Raw genomic sequence first — 14,454 nt, forward strand, 5'->3', positions numbered from 1 at the left:
CACTCCACACACATACCCACAATCCCCAACAAGCCCTGTACCAACCCACCTGTTCCCCCCACACCCTTCCATACCCCCCCTCCCACAATATACAAATAAAAAACTTCATTTTAAGCTATTATGCAATCACCTCTATGTACACTATGCACACACACATAAATCAGGACAAAAATATTTTTCAAAATCAAATGTTGTTTGATTTTTATGAATATAATTTGGTTTTTTTCTAGTTCCAAGATGACAAACCCCTTTGCCAAACAGAGTACTTCCGGGGCCCAGGGTCAGAGGTTAGGGGGCAGGACTTCTGGTTCCAAGATGGCAACCAGGGGGTAGGCCACTTGTCAAGGGGCAGAACTACCTTTGTGGTTCTTGACAGCTCAACAAAACTTAAGTGGCCCTCCAGTCAAAATAATTGCCTGCCCCTGTTGTAGAAAATACAAAGCATTTCATGACTTTTTGCCAACATAGAGTCATACATTATTTTTCTTTCCACGATTTGTTTTTTGAAAGAAAGGAGTTTATGCACTTGATACATGTCTACTGTTATGTAGCTAATGTGTCTGATGCTGTTTTTTCCTGCTGTAAGTATAACGTTTTGCAGTACCTTAACTGTATGACTGTATCTTGCTATTATGCTTTAAAAAACATCAAACAGAACTCTCTTGAGGCTCTCTGGGAGTATTCAATCATAAAAGAGGATGCCCATAGTAAGTTTCTGCTCCTGCTACCTATGTTGAGTCAGCACAGCTGTAGAAGAGCAATTAGGTTTCTGTTGCAATTCATGCATCACTTAAATCAGTAATTAGAATATTACTTATCATAATGATGTCTGAGTCAGCAAAAATTCAGTTTACACTTTAGATAGGAAGGTGACCTGTAACTACTACTCTTGAAAAGCGAACTAATGTGACACAAATCAGAGAGATGATGCATCATAATATTCTTGGAGACTCTTGTTACACCGTAAATACACTTCAAACACACTGTAAAGACACTTCAAACACTTGTATGTATGTCTAGTATACCTAGGCTTCTGAGTGGGCTCAGAATTGTTCTGTTTGTGCAGACAGCAGATGAACTTTCCTGAAAGTGTAGGCAAAAACCTGCCACCTTTATTTAAGCTGCAATTCTGCAAAGACTTACCTGCTTAACTGCATGTCTTGCAAGTAGTTTCAACAAAGTAATTGAACAGAACTATTCCCAGCACCTAAAGATCTTTGCAGGACAGGAGCCTTTCCTATGGATTTTCCAGCTTCCATTAGGAAAAACTTTCAGGGCTGCATTTAGGGGAAATAAGAAACATCTGCCTGTAAACAGTTCAACTGACAAACTAGTGAGGAAAAATAATCCTTCACTTAGTACTAGATGCCTTCATTTGCTCCTCACTGGGCATGTCTACACATGCTTTTATGTGCGCCTAAACTGGCTAATGCGTATTAAGGTGATTTAGGTGCACGTCCACACATGCACACACTAAGGAAAATTAGTTAGTCCTAAGTCAATGGACACACACCACTGTGCATTAGCACGCCTACGTTTGCTAATGTGACTTAGCTATTCGCATATAAATTTGATACCTGCTTTATGCAGTGCGTGCGCGTGCATATAAGTACGTGCCCTTAATGCACTTTAAAAATGATTCAAGCCTAAATTTGATACCTGCATAAAGCTTTATGCAGGTATCAAATTTAGACTTGAATAATTTTTAAAGTGCATTAAGGGTACGCACTTGTAGACTCGCACCCTTAATGTGCCTTAAATTGGGCTAATGTGCAATTAAATGTGCATATGTAGACACTTCCACTGTGTATATTTTAATGAATATTGTTTGAGAGTAAAAGTAGTGAAGCTGCACCGTGCTTTAACTATAGAACTGTGGCTTTAAGATACTACGTTAATATTCAGGAAGCAAACTTTTATTATTACACTTAAATCACTCTTAAAAAATGGACATTTGGAAATTCATATATTAGCACTGAACTGTTTGCCTCCTAAATTGAGTAATTGCAAAACTGCACAACAAGCTGATGTCTTATTCATTGTGGTTTTACAAGTTCATGGGTGCTTTTTCATATGTAAATTGCTTGCTGCTAGTTTTCTTTTGGGGAAGCAGTACACTTCCACACATGTGGTATGTCAAATTCAGAGGGGAAAACGCCTGCAATGTTGTTTGATAGAATGTGACAATTAAAAGTCAAACAAAAATGATCATACAGAAATTTTTAATATGTTTATGATTAAATCATCACAGTAATCAGAATATTTACTGTAATGATACTCAGCTCTATCACACTATTATAAATAAAAACATTAAGATCAATATTAAATACAGCTCTAGGCAACATCACAGATTAACAAATTATGCATTCTTCATGAACCAGGAACTGAACTGTTTTGTTGTTTTTTTCTCTCTCTCAAAAAAAAAAGGTGCTGACACCCCCCACCCTCCGTATAACCACGTTTGTTCAAATTAGTAACCTGAATAAGGCTCTGGAAGTTTTTCATTAGAAAATGAACCTTTTTGTTGAATAGCACAGGCACACTTACTTCAATATCAATGACCCGGTGGGATGTGTCTTGTATGTCATTAAGGAAAGCTTAGCTGGTAAGAACAGTGAATAGAAACCCATGGAATCAGCAAAACACAAATGCAGTACTTGAGTCTATATTTTAAAACAATAAGACACAGTAAGGGCGTGAACTGTATTTCACTTCATGCAGAACAGTCAGTGCAGCGTCCTATGATAAAGACCAACAGAAATCGGGGAGCTTGAACTACTTAAAAACAATATAAGGAAGGATGCTATGCTCTTCTGCTTTAAAGAATAGTAACATGTTTTAGGCGGTGATGATAATTAGCTAAGACGCCTTTTACTGTCTCTGTTACATTGGTTTCAACTCTAGGGACTCACAGAAATTTATGAAGCAATTCCAGACTGACAGAGTTGTAGTGGAGCAAAATTTGGTCCACTAAGCTTTGGCTCCAAATTTAAAAAAAAACACTAGTTATTTGCAAAATCACAAGTTTAACCACAGGTCGGTTCCCTGCTATCATTCCAAACCAACTGAAATCAGAGTGCAGTAGGTGCTGCAGGGAAGTGCCATGCATTCTGCCAAACTAAGGTGCAAGAGATGAAAAATAGCAGGGTTTAAACATTAATTGAATTGTAATGAGCACTTCGGCCATAATTCAGAAAATCTTGTAGCCATGTTTGTTATCTTTAAGCATGCCAGTAGCTCTGTCTACTTCCACTGGAGTATTAGTATATTTAAAGATAAGCATATGCTAAGTATTTTGCTGAGTAAGGGCTTTTGAGATGATAGTGATGAGTGCTTTAGAAACACCTAAGAGTCTTAGGTATTTTTACCTGTTTTATTTTTGCAGTCTCATGGGTATACTGATATTAGGAAGCAACTGTATCAAAGTCTAAGCTACACACACAGCATGTCTACACGTGCATTTATGCCAGCTTAAATTTACTGTGCAGTAAATTACTCAGCAGTAAATGGGAATAGGTCAGCGTCTACACATGCAGGCGTTAAAGCGCATTAATGCTGTGTGTGGACTGACTTGGAACTAAAGTTAGCCCCAAGTCAGTCCACACACACAGTGTTACTGCGCAATAAGATCTCTACATGTGCATTACTGTGCAGTAATTAGGCATAAATTTGATGCCTGCATAATGCAGGCATCAAATTTACACTCAAATTGGTCTAAGTTGCCATATTTACTGCACAGTATGGACGTGCACATATAGACATGCACCTGTACTGTGCAGTAGTTTTGGTTACTGTGCAGTAAATGTGCATATTTAGCTGCACCCACTGAGATGAATATTCCGAGACATTATTCCCAACCAGAAATTTTAATTGTTCCAACAACAGTCTTACATTTTGGGGCACGATACCTTAGGGTGTCACCTTTTCTTTATGTCAATAAGTGAACATGTTCAGCTAGTAGTTAAAGTAGATTTTCCAAAAAGAAAAAAAGCCAGGAGGATATGAAATTTGTCAGTCATCCTGCTATCAAGGGTGCATTGCTGCAGCTGAGCTCCTACCCAACAGTTCAAGTAATAGGTTTCCCCTTCCCCACCCCAAAGGCTATGTTTCATCAGAAATTTCAGCCAGAGCATTGCTAGATTCCTGAAAAAAAGTCCAAACAATTACCATTATTTTTGTCTTATTTTTAAAACCCTACAGTGTTTAAAAAAAGGATTTATCATTTTACTGTTTCAGTTCTCTGATCATAAACAAATGGAAACGTCAAGTTTATGGCAGTGAGTCAAGCTTGAAAATACTATTATGTGCATGATGGATCAGAGTTAATTTCTTTTTCTTAAACCCCTTTTATCCAGCTGTAAACTTTTGCCCAACCCTCCATAATTTGTGGAGGATTTTGAATTATTCTACAAAATCACATTAAAAAGGTAGAGTTAGTTATGTGAGATATTAACTGATTTGTATTTAATAGATTTTAATCCATAAAAATATAAATAAAGAATGGTAAAATTTCAAGAAAAAAATATACATTTAGTGCAAGTTATGATTTACATTTCTTACTTCCAGTCAGTAGTAAAACATGTTTTTGTAGGAAAGGAAAAAATGAGATGACTGATTTTTAATTTTATGGAAAAAATCTCCAGTGTTTCAGCATGCAATTATTATCAGATACACTTATACAGAATTGTTCCTGCTCTTAACTATCAGAGTAGCAGTATTTTCTTTATACCGCACAACATTGGTATATATCATAGTGTTTTCAATAATACAAAAATTGCATAAGACCAGGTCACATTATTGATATATTCTGCAGCAAAAACATTATTTTTCCTTTGAAACTCAAGTTTTCTCTGTGTTTAATTTTTCTCAAATCACAGCACACTGGCTGCAACATTTCACACATGCTTCTTATAAAGTATTACCTACTCAATCTGCTTTATGCAGGGGATCTGTACTGCCCCAATGATTTCTTGATGTACAAACTACACGTTTAATGGCACAAGAAAATCTCCCTTCTTGTGATCAAACCTCAGTAAATCACAGCATATCTCAATATGAGAAACTACTGCTTCAAAAGGGCACACCAGTTTTAAAGAGGCTTCGTTAATGGCTCAGGAGAGAGAGAAATAAAAGCTCTTCTGGAATGTAGAAAGGTGACATGTAATAATTATACATTAATGAGTTAACACAACAGTTTTCAATGGTAAAATGGGCAAGACTTTGCAGTCTCCAAAAGATGGCTCAATTCAAAATGATCCCTCCAGAAACAGGGACTAATAATGCATCTCTTCAATGCTGAAGTAACAGGTTACGGTTTGGAGAATTCCATTTTCAGATACAGCTTTCCCACTGCACTATCATGGCAGATCGCACATCAGGGAACGCATCCAGTGCAGGACAGCAGAAGTTCTCTTTCCCCATGCTTCGGTGGAGAACGCCACTAACTCTCCACACTTCCCCAGACCAATCCTGAATTCCAACAGCATTATTACGCAAACACTCAGGTCTCATTTCTGATTTTAGTAGAATCTCTCCGACTAAAGTGTTGTGCTATTCAACAAATGAACCTCCTCTTCAGTTTCCTCTCTCTCCTCAGCTATGGGTTTCAGTTGAACATTATTGAGGCGGGGTCTTGGTTTGCCGTCTGGGCCATATGACGGAGGATATCTTTTTTTGTTACAATGCCAAGGAGGCGCCTGTGAAGGAAGAATAGAAGAGAGCTATTAAACTACAAGGAAAAAGAGAAGAACAGAACACATCTGTAGCCAAGTCCTTTTTGTTGACAGGAATGGAGCAAAGTAAGTATCCTGATTTTCTTATTTAAACAGAAACATTTGATTAATAAAAATAGAGTAACCATCGGTTTGTTAAAAAACAGCAGTGCTGAGACACCAGATCAGATGGTCACTAAACTGCACTCCATTTTTACTTATATGCAAGTAATACTAGCAGAGACCATGCCCATTTGTATTTAATTTTTGTTTGTTTCTACAGAATGAAATTTTGATTAACGTATGCCAACAAAAAAGTAATAAAGGACAAAGAAAAAAAAGTGTGAAGAGGAAGTGATATTGATCCCGTTTCATAAAGAAAATACGTTTGAATCCAGCCATCAAGTGACAAATTGGTTGATGGCTCAAAATGGTAATACCAAATCAAAATCCCTCTTTTTTTAAATAGAAAGGATCTTTCTAGTCTACTATATTGTCTTGGGTTGGGTGGCTGTGTTCATAAGAGCACAAACAGCTGAGAATAAATCTTAATCAGTAGTTACTTATGTCTTGAAAGTCAGAACTTTGGAAATTAACTACTAGTTTTAAAAGAATGCATACATTTTCAATTTTAAATACTGTGCTCTTATGAAATTATCTTAATAGCTTTAAAACAACTGTGAAATATTAGAGTGAAGCTGTCTTAAAGGATAATATCACAAGAGAAGCAGAAAGCAGAAGGAATGAGCTGCTGCCCTTGTTATTCTTGTTAGTACATTTTGTTCTGTTTTATTAAAGGAGGCATGAAATACTTGTGAAATATTAGCATAAAAATGTGAATGCAATAATATGTTTTGTACATAAGCAACTAAGCTTGGAGGGCAGGTTTAGTACAGAAGCAGAGCAACCAATGTCCAAATTAAGACAATTTCTAAGTTACAACTAAGGTTAGATCACAACATCTTAGTGTACCAGTATCTAAATTGCAAAGTCAGTAGTAGAAATATTATAAGCCATTTAGTGGCTCAGGATGTAAGTAGCAGGTTATAAAGGGATACACTGATGGCTACATATACAAGTGACAGAATTGCAGCACATAAAATTCAGAACAAAAAATAAAAGGACTGCTCTTTAGGAGCATGCAGATACATGGGATACAACAGGGGAAGGTCTATGCTGCCATAAATTCAAATCACATTCTGGTTTGGTTGTCAGAAGATTAAAGGAAGATTTTTGGCTTGAGTGGCAGCTATTTAAAGCTACCAAAATCAGAACAAGGAATATACTGGTTGATACAAAAACTTCTAAATTTTTTATCAAGAAGAGAAAGACATATTCCTAGCTGGCCATTTCTCCTCTAACAAAATAATCACAAATGGATTTGCCATCCTTTGGAAAACATCTTAGCTTTTTATCATTTTCTTTTAATGTTGTGACTAACAGTGAAGCTGGTAAAAAGCTAGTATAGCAGTATAACTGTTTTTACAGCTTTATTTCTACAAATGAGTGATACAGTTTTGTATTACAGTCTCTTTAATACAATGATTGCATTTGTTGCAAAGACAGATTTTGTTGTTCAGCTGATGTCATGATAAGAGAACACTGAACAGTTCACAAGTTTCATGCTTCCTGACTTCTAGCGTGTCTAATTATGAGATCTGATATGTCTAATCACCAAGGGTTCGACGTGTTGCTTTAGTTGCTCGAGATGCTCTAATATGTTCTTCTTTGTGATGATCCCCAAGACAATCCTGAAACAGATCATGTTATGCTAATAACTGTGTGAAATCAAATTAAAAAAAAGTTCCAATCATAATGAAAAAGGTTTAGAATAGAACAAAATGAAAAAACATGGGTTGCAAGAATGCTAATAATGGAATAGTTAAATTAAAAATGAACTGAGTCAGCACCCTTTCAGACAAAGTGACAGTTTGCTTATTACATGGCACAAAACTGTTTTAATCTCAGAGAAATATATTCAGAGCTTGAGTATGGATACTGGAGTAAGTTTACCATCATCTTATTCACCCTCCTGAATATCAGTCTGTGCTTATTTAAGTATTGAAAAGTAAAGCAAGGAAACTGAAATTTAATTCACTTTCCTTCTTGAAGTAAACAGTTCTAATCTGATGTAAATCTTGAGTACTTTTAAAATTTGAAGCTGCTACAATAGATGATCTGGGCCAAAATTTCAGAAAGTCAGAGCAGTTAGAGGTTTGAAGGTACACTTTATATCAAAATCATTTGGGGCCCTAGACAGTGGATCTGATTCTCCACTCCCCCTGGAATATATCAGGAGCAAATCCACTGAATTACAACTCTGGTATAAATTAGTGAAAACTGAGGCTCACTCTCTTTCTACATCTCAATATTCCTTTCTGCATACCATTAGCACAAGTTAATGCAAGCTTCCTCTTCCAAGTTTGTAAAGCACTGTTGGTACACAAACTAGTTTTAATGAAACTTAACATTGGCCTTTCAGCACATTTAATTTTCCGTTACTAGTGTTCTTTTCCCCAAAATTTAGCTTACCGTAGCACTTCCTGCCTATATGTAAATTTGCAACTCATTATTACCTGACATATCATCACTTAGATTTAAAACCGGACATATGTGGTAATGGAGAGTAAGCTTACGACATACCACAAGATTACAGCTAAAGCTGGAGAACAAAAACCAGTTAGTTACAAAACAGCAGATTAATGAAATAACCCTTGTTTTCTTTCTACTTTACTATGAAAGAAATTCCCTTAAAATCACCATAGGGTTTGATATTATTTTTGAACAGTTAAGCTTTCTTCGTAGTTAACAGTTACATCTTAATACATATGTGGCTCCTGCATTTGAGCACTGAAGTAGAGGCTAAGGATACTATTTTATTGTAGTAGTCAGCTTGACATAAATATTCTTCTCTAACAGCTTAGTATAGCAGATTTTGTTCCCCATTTTGGTTGCAGGAATATAACTGCATCTATAAGCTGACGCATACTTGATAGACCATAGACCATAAGTCTCTTGCCCTGAGAAAGCATTTTAGGATATTCCTTAAATTTCAGAAAGCCTCCACCATCTGTTTAGTACATGGCTGTGTTCAAGGACAATTTTGAGGCATAATTAACAAGGCATTTGTTTTATAGATTTTACCATATGAGTATATCAACCTGGAAATAAGTTTGCTTTAACTGAATAGCTTCCACTTTATTGCAGTAGGCTTTTCACATAAACAGTTTAATGCAGCCCCTTTCAAACATTTCAGTTCTCTAGTTTTAACTTCCATAGTCATTCACCCTAAACAGCATGAATTACTAAGGAAAGCTAATATATACTAGAGGGACAGTATGTTAGACTGCTACAATTAATTATACTTTACATATATCACACAGAAGGTATATGAAGTAGTGTTTAGTAAGGGAACAAGTGCTCATGAAGTTGCCTTATAAAAAGGTATAGTCTAGAGGCAACTACAATTAACTATTTATTAGTCCTTTACCAGTGCCAAAGATGGACTTAATTTATTTAGCTAGAAAAATATACCAGGATGCCAAGTCCCCAGATTCTCATGTATGTACATTATCAATTCTAAAACAATATTTTAAAAGGATGCCTTGAATTTTTTTTTAAAGGGGGTTCTGGCTTCAACTTTCAGAAGTAGCCGATAGCTATGCAGCTTCTGGTACACCCAGACAATAGCTCCAAGGTTTTGAAACTCCATAACTACAGTCTGGAAATGGAGATCAGTGGGCAAATTTTTTCCTGCTAGTATGGAAGCCCTTTTCTCCCACAGGCATTTGCAGAACAAAAGTCTATGCCAAAGCACTGGACACACAAGCAGTGCATAAATAAAAACAGAGACTCTGGTCCTTCTGTCTTGTTCCAGAGACTGTTTTTGCTTGACAAACTGTTTCTTGTAGATGCCTGAGAGCCATGCGTCCAAGACTGCGAGCACAAAGCGAGGGACCGTTAAAAAAAAAACTATGAATGACTGCTCATTTTCTTGGGATATTGGGACAAAGTGTAACAAAAAAAAAAAAAGCATAGACCTGAGTTGGCTGACAAGCATGGCCTTGGCTTACAATGCTGAAGGAATTTGTTCAAATCCTGCAGAAGCCCTTGCTCTCAGAAATGAAAAATATACCATGCTTGGCATAGATGATCATTAACAGCCCCCTTTTGGTCTTAAAAAACAGTTAAAAAATATCCTGGAATGTCAACCTATGATCCTTTTGTATTTTCTGTAAAACAAAAGATGGTAGATTTGGACTAGTAGCACTGATGGAGGAGAACATAAGCATGGGAAAATGAATGAGTAAAAAATTATTACTTATTGGTGCACAAGAGAAACAGGGGGCTGTAGCTCAGGCCAAAACTTTAATTACAGTAAGCTAGGTATTGCTGCACCCTGCATCAGGATGAAATCAATGAGAATAAAAGCAGCAGGCTAGTGCCATGCTTCATCTATTAGTTAAAGTTTACAATAGAAACTGCTGTATAAAGATAAACATCACAGGCTGTTTCACCTTTTAAGTATGATTTTCCTCTCTGCAGTCCATTTTTTAACTGGATGCAAATTGATAATATCAGAATTAGGGGCAGAGACAGAGGGAGAGAGAAGTGAGCTGAGCTTGCCCCTTGCATTGGCAGGTGATACGAGCGTCCAGCGTTAATCTATCAAACTACGTCATTCTGATGGAATATATTATTTCAGAGTTGTTCCTGCTGGAGCAGAACATACAGCCAATTACCTGGCTGGCTTTTCCAACTTCAGTTAGCAACTAAAATTCATCAGCTAAATTCTAACTCAGCAGCCAGCTGTCCCTTGCTTAGGTCAGGCTGTAACAAAGTCATTAACTTGCTACACTATAAACACACAGGGATCAAGTTTAAGGTGTCAGCATTACATTAGTCACCAGCAGTACACCTGACAAAATGAAAAGCATTTCTGCCCCTGTACTCACCCATTGTGTGTTACAAGGCACTGCCTCAGACCCAGCTTGCGGAAAATATCCACCACTATCTCCATTGGTGTGTGGTCTGTCACGGTAAAAGGGCTCATATCAAGAATGCTTCGAAGCTTCAAAGGCCGAGGACTCTCTGCTGGCAGTGATGGGGTATGTTGGGCAAAACAGACCCTGGAACTGCCAACAATACCTTCTTGCTTCTTTCTAGCACTTTCTTTAATACAAGGAGAATAAAAAAAGTTAATACAGAAGGAAGAATGCACATTCTTGGTGAATATATTTAGATGAAACCTGCAAATTTAGGTGAAACCTATAAATACCACTCAAGTCATCAGATTTCAACACATTTTATCCTATGGACTCTACTCTGATTGGTGTTTTTCAGTCATTTTTCTCTCCAACAAGATGCACTATGCAGAGACTAGAAGATGTGACATCTACTATACAACTCTACCTGTACTCTGTTGTTAGTGGGACCTAGTAAAGGTTTCAGATATACATGCTGGCACGCAGTAGAATACATCTTTTTTTTTCTACCAATTATGGAATTTGCATGCTACTTAATCATGTTGTAAGCAGTGGACAGCTGCTATCTGAGTGCAGTGCACAGGCAGACTTCTTAAAGAGTGGGAGGACTGCCTCAGTACTGTGCTCTATATGCAACTGTCTTATGGCTGCCACATCCTGCTGCTCCTGAAGCCAAAGCATGTTATTTTGAGCATGTCAGGGGGGACTGAATGAGGTAATCGTGACAAATGTGAAAAGTTAACTACAGTATGTCAAGAAAGTGCTCGATGCCTTTCAACACAAATAGCCTCTGTCAAATGAGCACTCAGACTGGAGTGGGGAGATCACATCAAATGGGAAAAGCAGCCTCCATTTCTCATAGTTTCATAGTTGGTAGGGTCGGAAGGGACCTGAGCAAATCATCAAGTCTGACCCCCTGCCATGGCAGGAAAAAGTACTGGGGTCAAACGACCCCGGCAAGGTGTTCGTCTAACCTCCTCTTAAAGATCCCCAGGGTAGGGGGAATTGGTTCCAGGTCCTAGCTGCCCTGACTGTGACCTAGCGCCTCCTGATGTCTAGCCTGAATCTACCCTCTGCCAGCTTGTGACTGTTATTTCTAGTCACTCCTGGTAGTGTTCGGGGGAACAGGGACTCCCCCAATGCCTGCTGGTCCCCCCTGACTAGTTTGTAACAGGCCACTAGATCCCCCCTCAGCCTTCTCTTGTGGAGGCTGAACAGGTTCAGGTCCCTTAGCCTCTCCCCGTAGGGCCTGCTCTGCTGCCCCCTGATCATGTGGGTGGCCCTCCTCTGGACCCTCTCCATGTTGTCCACATCCCTCCTGAAGTGCGGCGCCCAGCACTGTATGAAGGACTCCAACTGTGGCCTGACCAGTGCTGCATAGAGGCGGAGGATCACCTTCTTGGACCTGCTTGAGATGCATCTGTGGATGCATAACAAGGTGCGGTTAGCCTTCCTGACCGTGTCCCCACACTGCTGGCCCATGTTCATTTTGGCATCAATAAGGATTCCAAGATCCTTTTCTACCTCTGCACTGACGAGAAGGGAGTTCCCCAGCCTGTAGGTATGCTGCTGGTTCTTCCTCCCCACGTGCAGCACCTTGCACTTGTCAGTGTTGAAACCCATCTTGTTCTCATCTGCCCACCCCTGTAACCTGTCCAGGTCCAATTGCAGCCTATTCCTCCCTTCTAGCATGCCCACATCCCTCCACATTTTACTGTCATCAGCAAATTTGAACAGGGTGCTTTTTATCCCCTCGTCCAAGTCACTGGCGAAGATGTTGAACAGTGCGGGTCCGAGGACCGAGCCCAGGAGGACACTGCCCACATCCCTCCAGGTTGAAAATGACCCATCCACCACCACTCTCTGGGTGCGGCCCTCTTTCACTCCTTGATACAGCTTGCAGAAATAATTAAAATGCATGTGGTGCATAGGTCCAGTCCGGTGCACACACTACATGTGGCACGCAGGACCGGACTGACGTGCACTCTGCATTTGGTGCCTGCCTCATACTGGCCCCGCGTTCTGGATCCGGCACACAGGGCCAGTCAGTAAGATCAAATGCAGCACACAGACTGTCCTTGCGCCACTCATCTGACTCACAGGGCCTGATGAGTTTGATATCTTTGATTTACAACAAAGGAAAAGCACATCTAACATGGAGGAAGAATATATCAGGCTACTGTACTGAAGAAATGCTTATAAAGAGTTCAGTCTTGTGCAGTAACCAGCCTGTAATTGTGCCAATGCTGTCATGTAATTGTTAGTTATACCAGACTCTTGATCAGCAGCTGCTCAGAAAGTTGGGTTTTTTTGCACTTGTGTCTGTTTAAATCCTGTGTTTGAATCAGATTTTTCTTTCCCCGTCAGCCTTCAATCATTTCTGGACATAAGCAGCCTCGCCACACCCCAAAGTAAATTCTCTCAATATACAGTCCCAGGTCAAGACTAGTAATTTCACTTTGCAACTTAAAAGGTTAAGATGAGGTTTACCTGAAAGAGACCATTATCGACATACAGCTCTTTGCTTATAAACTAGTATTATGTGAAAATGTGAATGAAATTCACAATAGTTTGATATTTATATTTTGAAATACATTTGACTCCCGCCTGTATGTCATACATAAAACAAGACTAGGCAGAACGCTTTATCTTAATGACAGTCTTCTTTCTGACAGTTTGTTTGGGGCGGGAAGGGAAGGAAATGTCAGAGTATCTTCCCCCAGTATCCCTGCTGAAGGGACACTTATCCACATAAAAAAAAGAGTTGATTTCAAGTGTCAATGTATTTTCAGATACATCTTGGAACACACAGAACTCCCCACCACATTTTAGTATTTTATAATCACTAAATCCTCAATACTACTATTCTGTTCCCTGCTCCTTGTAAAAGTTTCACAATGAATAAAAAAAAAGGACACTGAATATACACAAAACATTGTCTCACACACACAGGCTGATATTCACCTTCATGTATGTCCCATGGCTTTGTACTTATCCACTGCACAGGGACGTGAATTTTGCATAAATTGAACAAACTGAAAAATGTATTTAAAATTACTTATTTTTCTCTAGTCTTTCAGTTACAGGTAAGTACAACAGTAGGGAAGATGTCCATTTAAATTAATCTTTTTTTCAATGCTTCAATCTGACCCGAACATTCAAAAATGCACACTTGAAATCAGTGTATTTAAGACAGGGGCAGGCAATTATTTTCGGCGAAGGGCCGCTTACCCAGTTTTGGCAGGCTGTCAAGGGCTGCATGGGTACCCCCACCCCTTGACAGGTACCCCGCCCCCTGGTCACCATCTTGGGACCAACATCCCAGTGTCTTGGGACCAATGTCCCAGGGCCAGCACCAGTGGGGCCCAGAGGGGCACACAGGCCGGCAGGGGTCTGTGGAGCCGGGCTGGGCTGCACTAGCAGGGACGGGGGAACTGGCTCGGCTCCATAGAGTCATAGATTCATAGATGTTAGGGTCGGAAGGGACCCCAATAGATCATCGAGTCCGACCCCCTGCATAACCAGGACAGAGTGCTGGGTATAGAATATCCGGGGGTCCCTGCCAGCTGGGACCCCGCGCTCCTGCCACCCCACCGCAGGACACCAATGCGGGCCCTGTGCTCCCACTGGCTCTCTGCCCACTCACACCCAGTGCCCCCCAGCCCTGCGGTACAGGTGGGGAGCAGTGCACAGCCCTGACCCTTGCTCGCCCACAGGGTAGAAGCTGGTGCTGATCGTGGGGAAAAGCGGCCCCTCGC

The 14,454-nt window shown here is 39.5% G+C and overlaps 1 protein-coding gene and 1 long non-coding RNA gene across 9 annotated transcripts in view; one reads left to right on the top strand and one right to left on the bottom strand.

Moving 5' to 3' along the window:
- Positions 1 to 3,691: 3,691 nt before the first annotated feature.
- The window catches only part of CLCN3 (chloride voltage-gated channel 3), a 148,534-nt gene continuing 137,771 nt past the window's right edge, over positions 3,692 to 14,454 (bottom strand). For 5 of the 8 annotated variants that reach the window (XM_006026201.3, XM_006026202.3, XM_006026204.3 and 2 more), the window contains 3 exons: positions 10,667 to 10,883; positions 7,387 to 7,462; positions 3,692 to 5,696 (listed from right to left, as the gene is read on the bottom strand). In XM_006026201.3, coding sequence (XP_006026263.1) covers positions 5,538 to 5,696; positions 7,387 to 7,462; positions 10,667 to 10,883 — 452 coding nt within the window. In that variant the 3' untranslated portion in view covers positions 3,692 to 5,537. The remainder of the gene's footprint in view (positions 5,697 to 7,386; positions 7,463 to 10,666; positions 10,884 to 14,454) is intronic. The other 3 variants (XM_006026207.3, XM_006026205.3, XM_006026208.3) reach the window with 1 other exon arrangement.
- The window catches only part of LOC102384777, a 15,207-nt gene continuing 6,445 nt past the window's right edge, over positions 5,693 to 14,454 (top strand). Inside the window, exons 1-2 of the long non-coding RNA XR_324137.2 lie at positions 5,693 to 5,798; positions 5,995 to 6,144. This is a non-coding gene — a long non-coding RNA (uncharacterized LOC102384777). The remainder of the gene's footprint in view (positions 5,799 to 5,994; positions 6,145 to 14,454) is intronic.

The sequence above is a fragment of the Alligator sinensis genome, unplaced genomic scaffold (assembly GCF_000455745.1).
Source record: "Alligator sinensis unplaced genomic scaffold, ASM45574v1 scaffold512_2, whole genome shotgun sequence".
NCBI classification, from domain to species: Eukaryota; Metazoa; Chordata; order Crocodylia; family Alligatoridae; genus Alligator; species Alligator sinensis.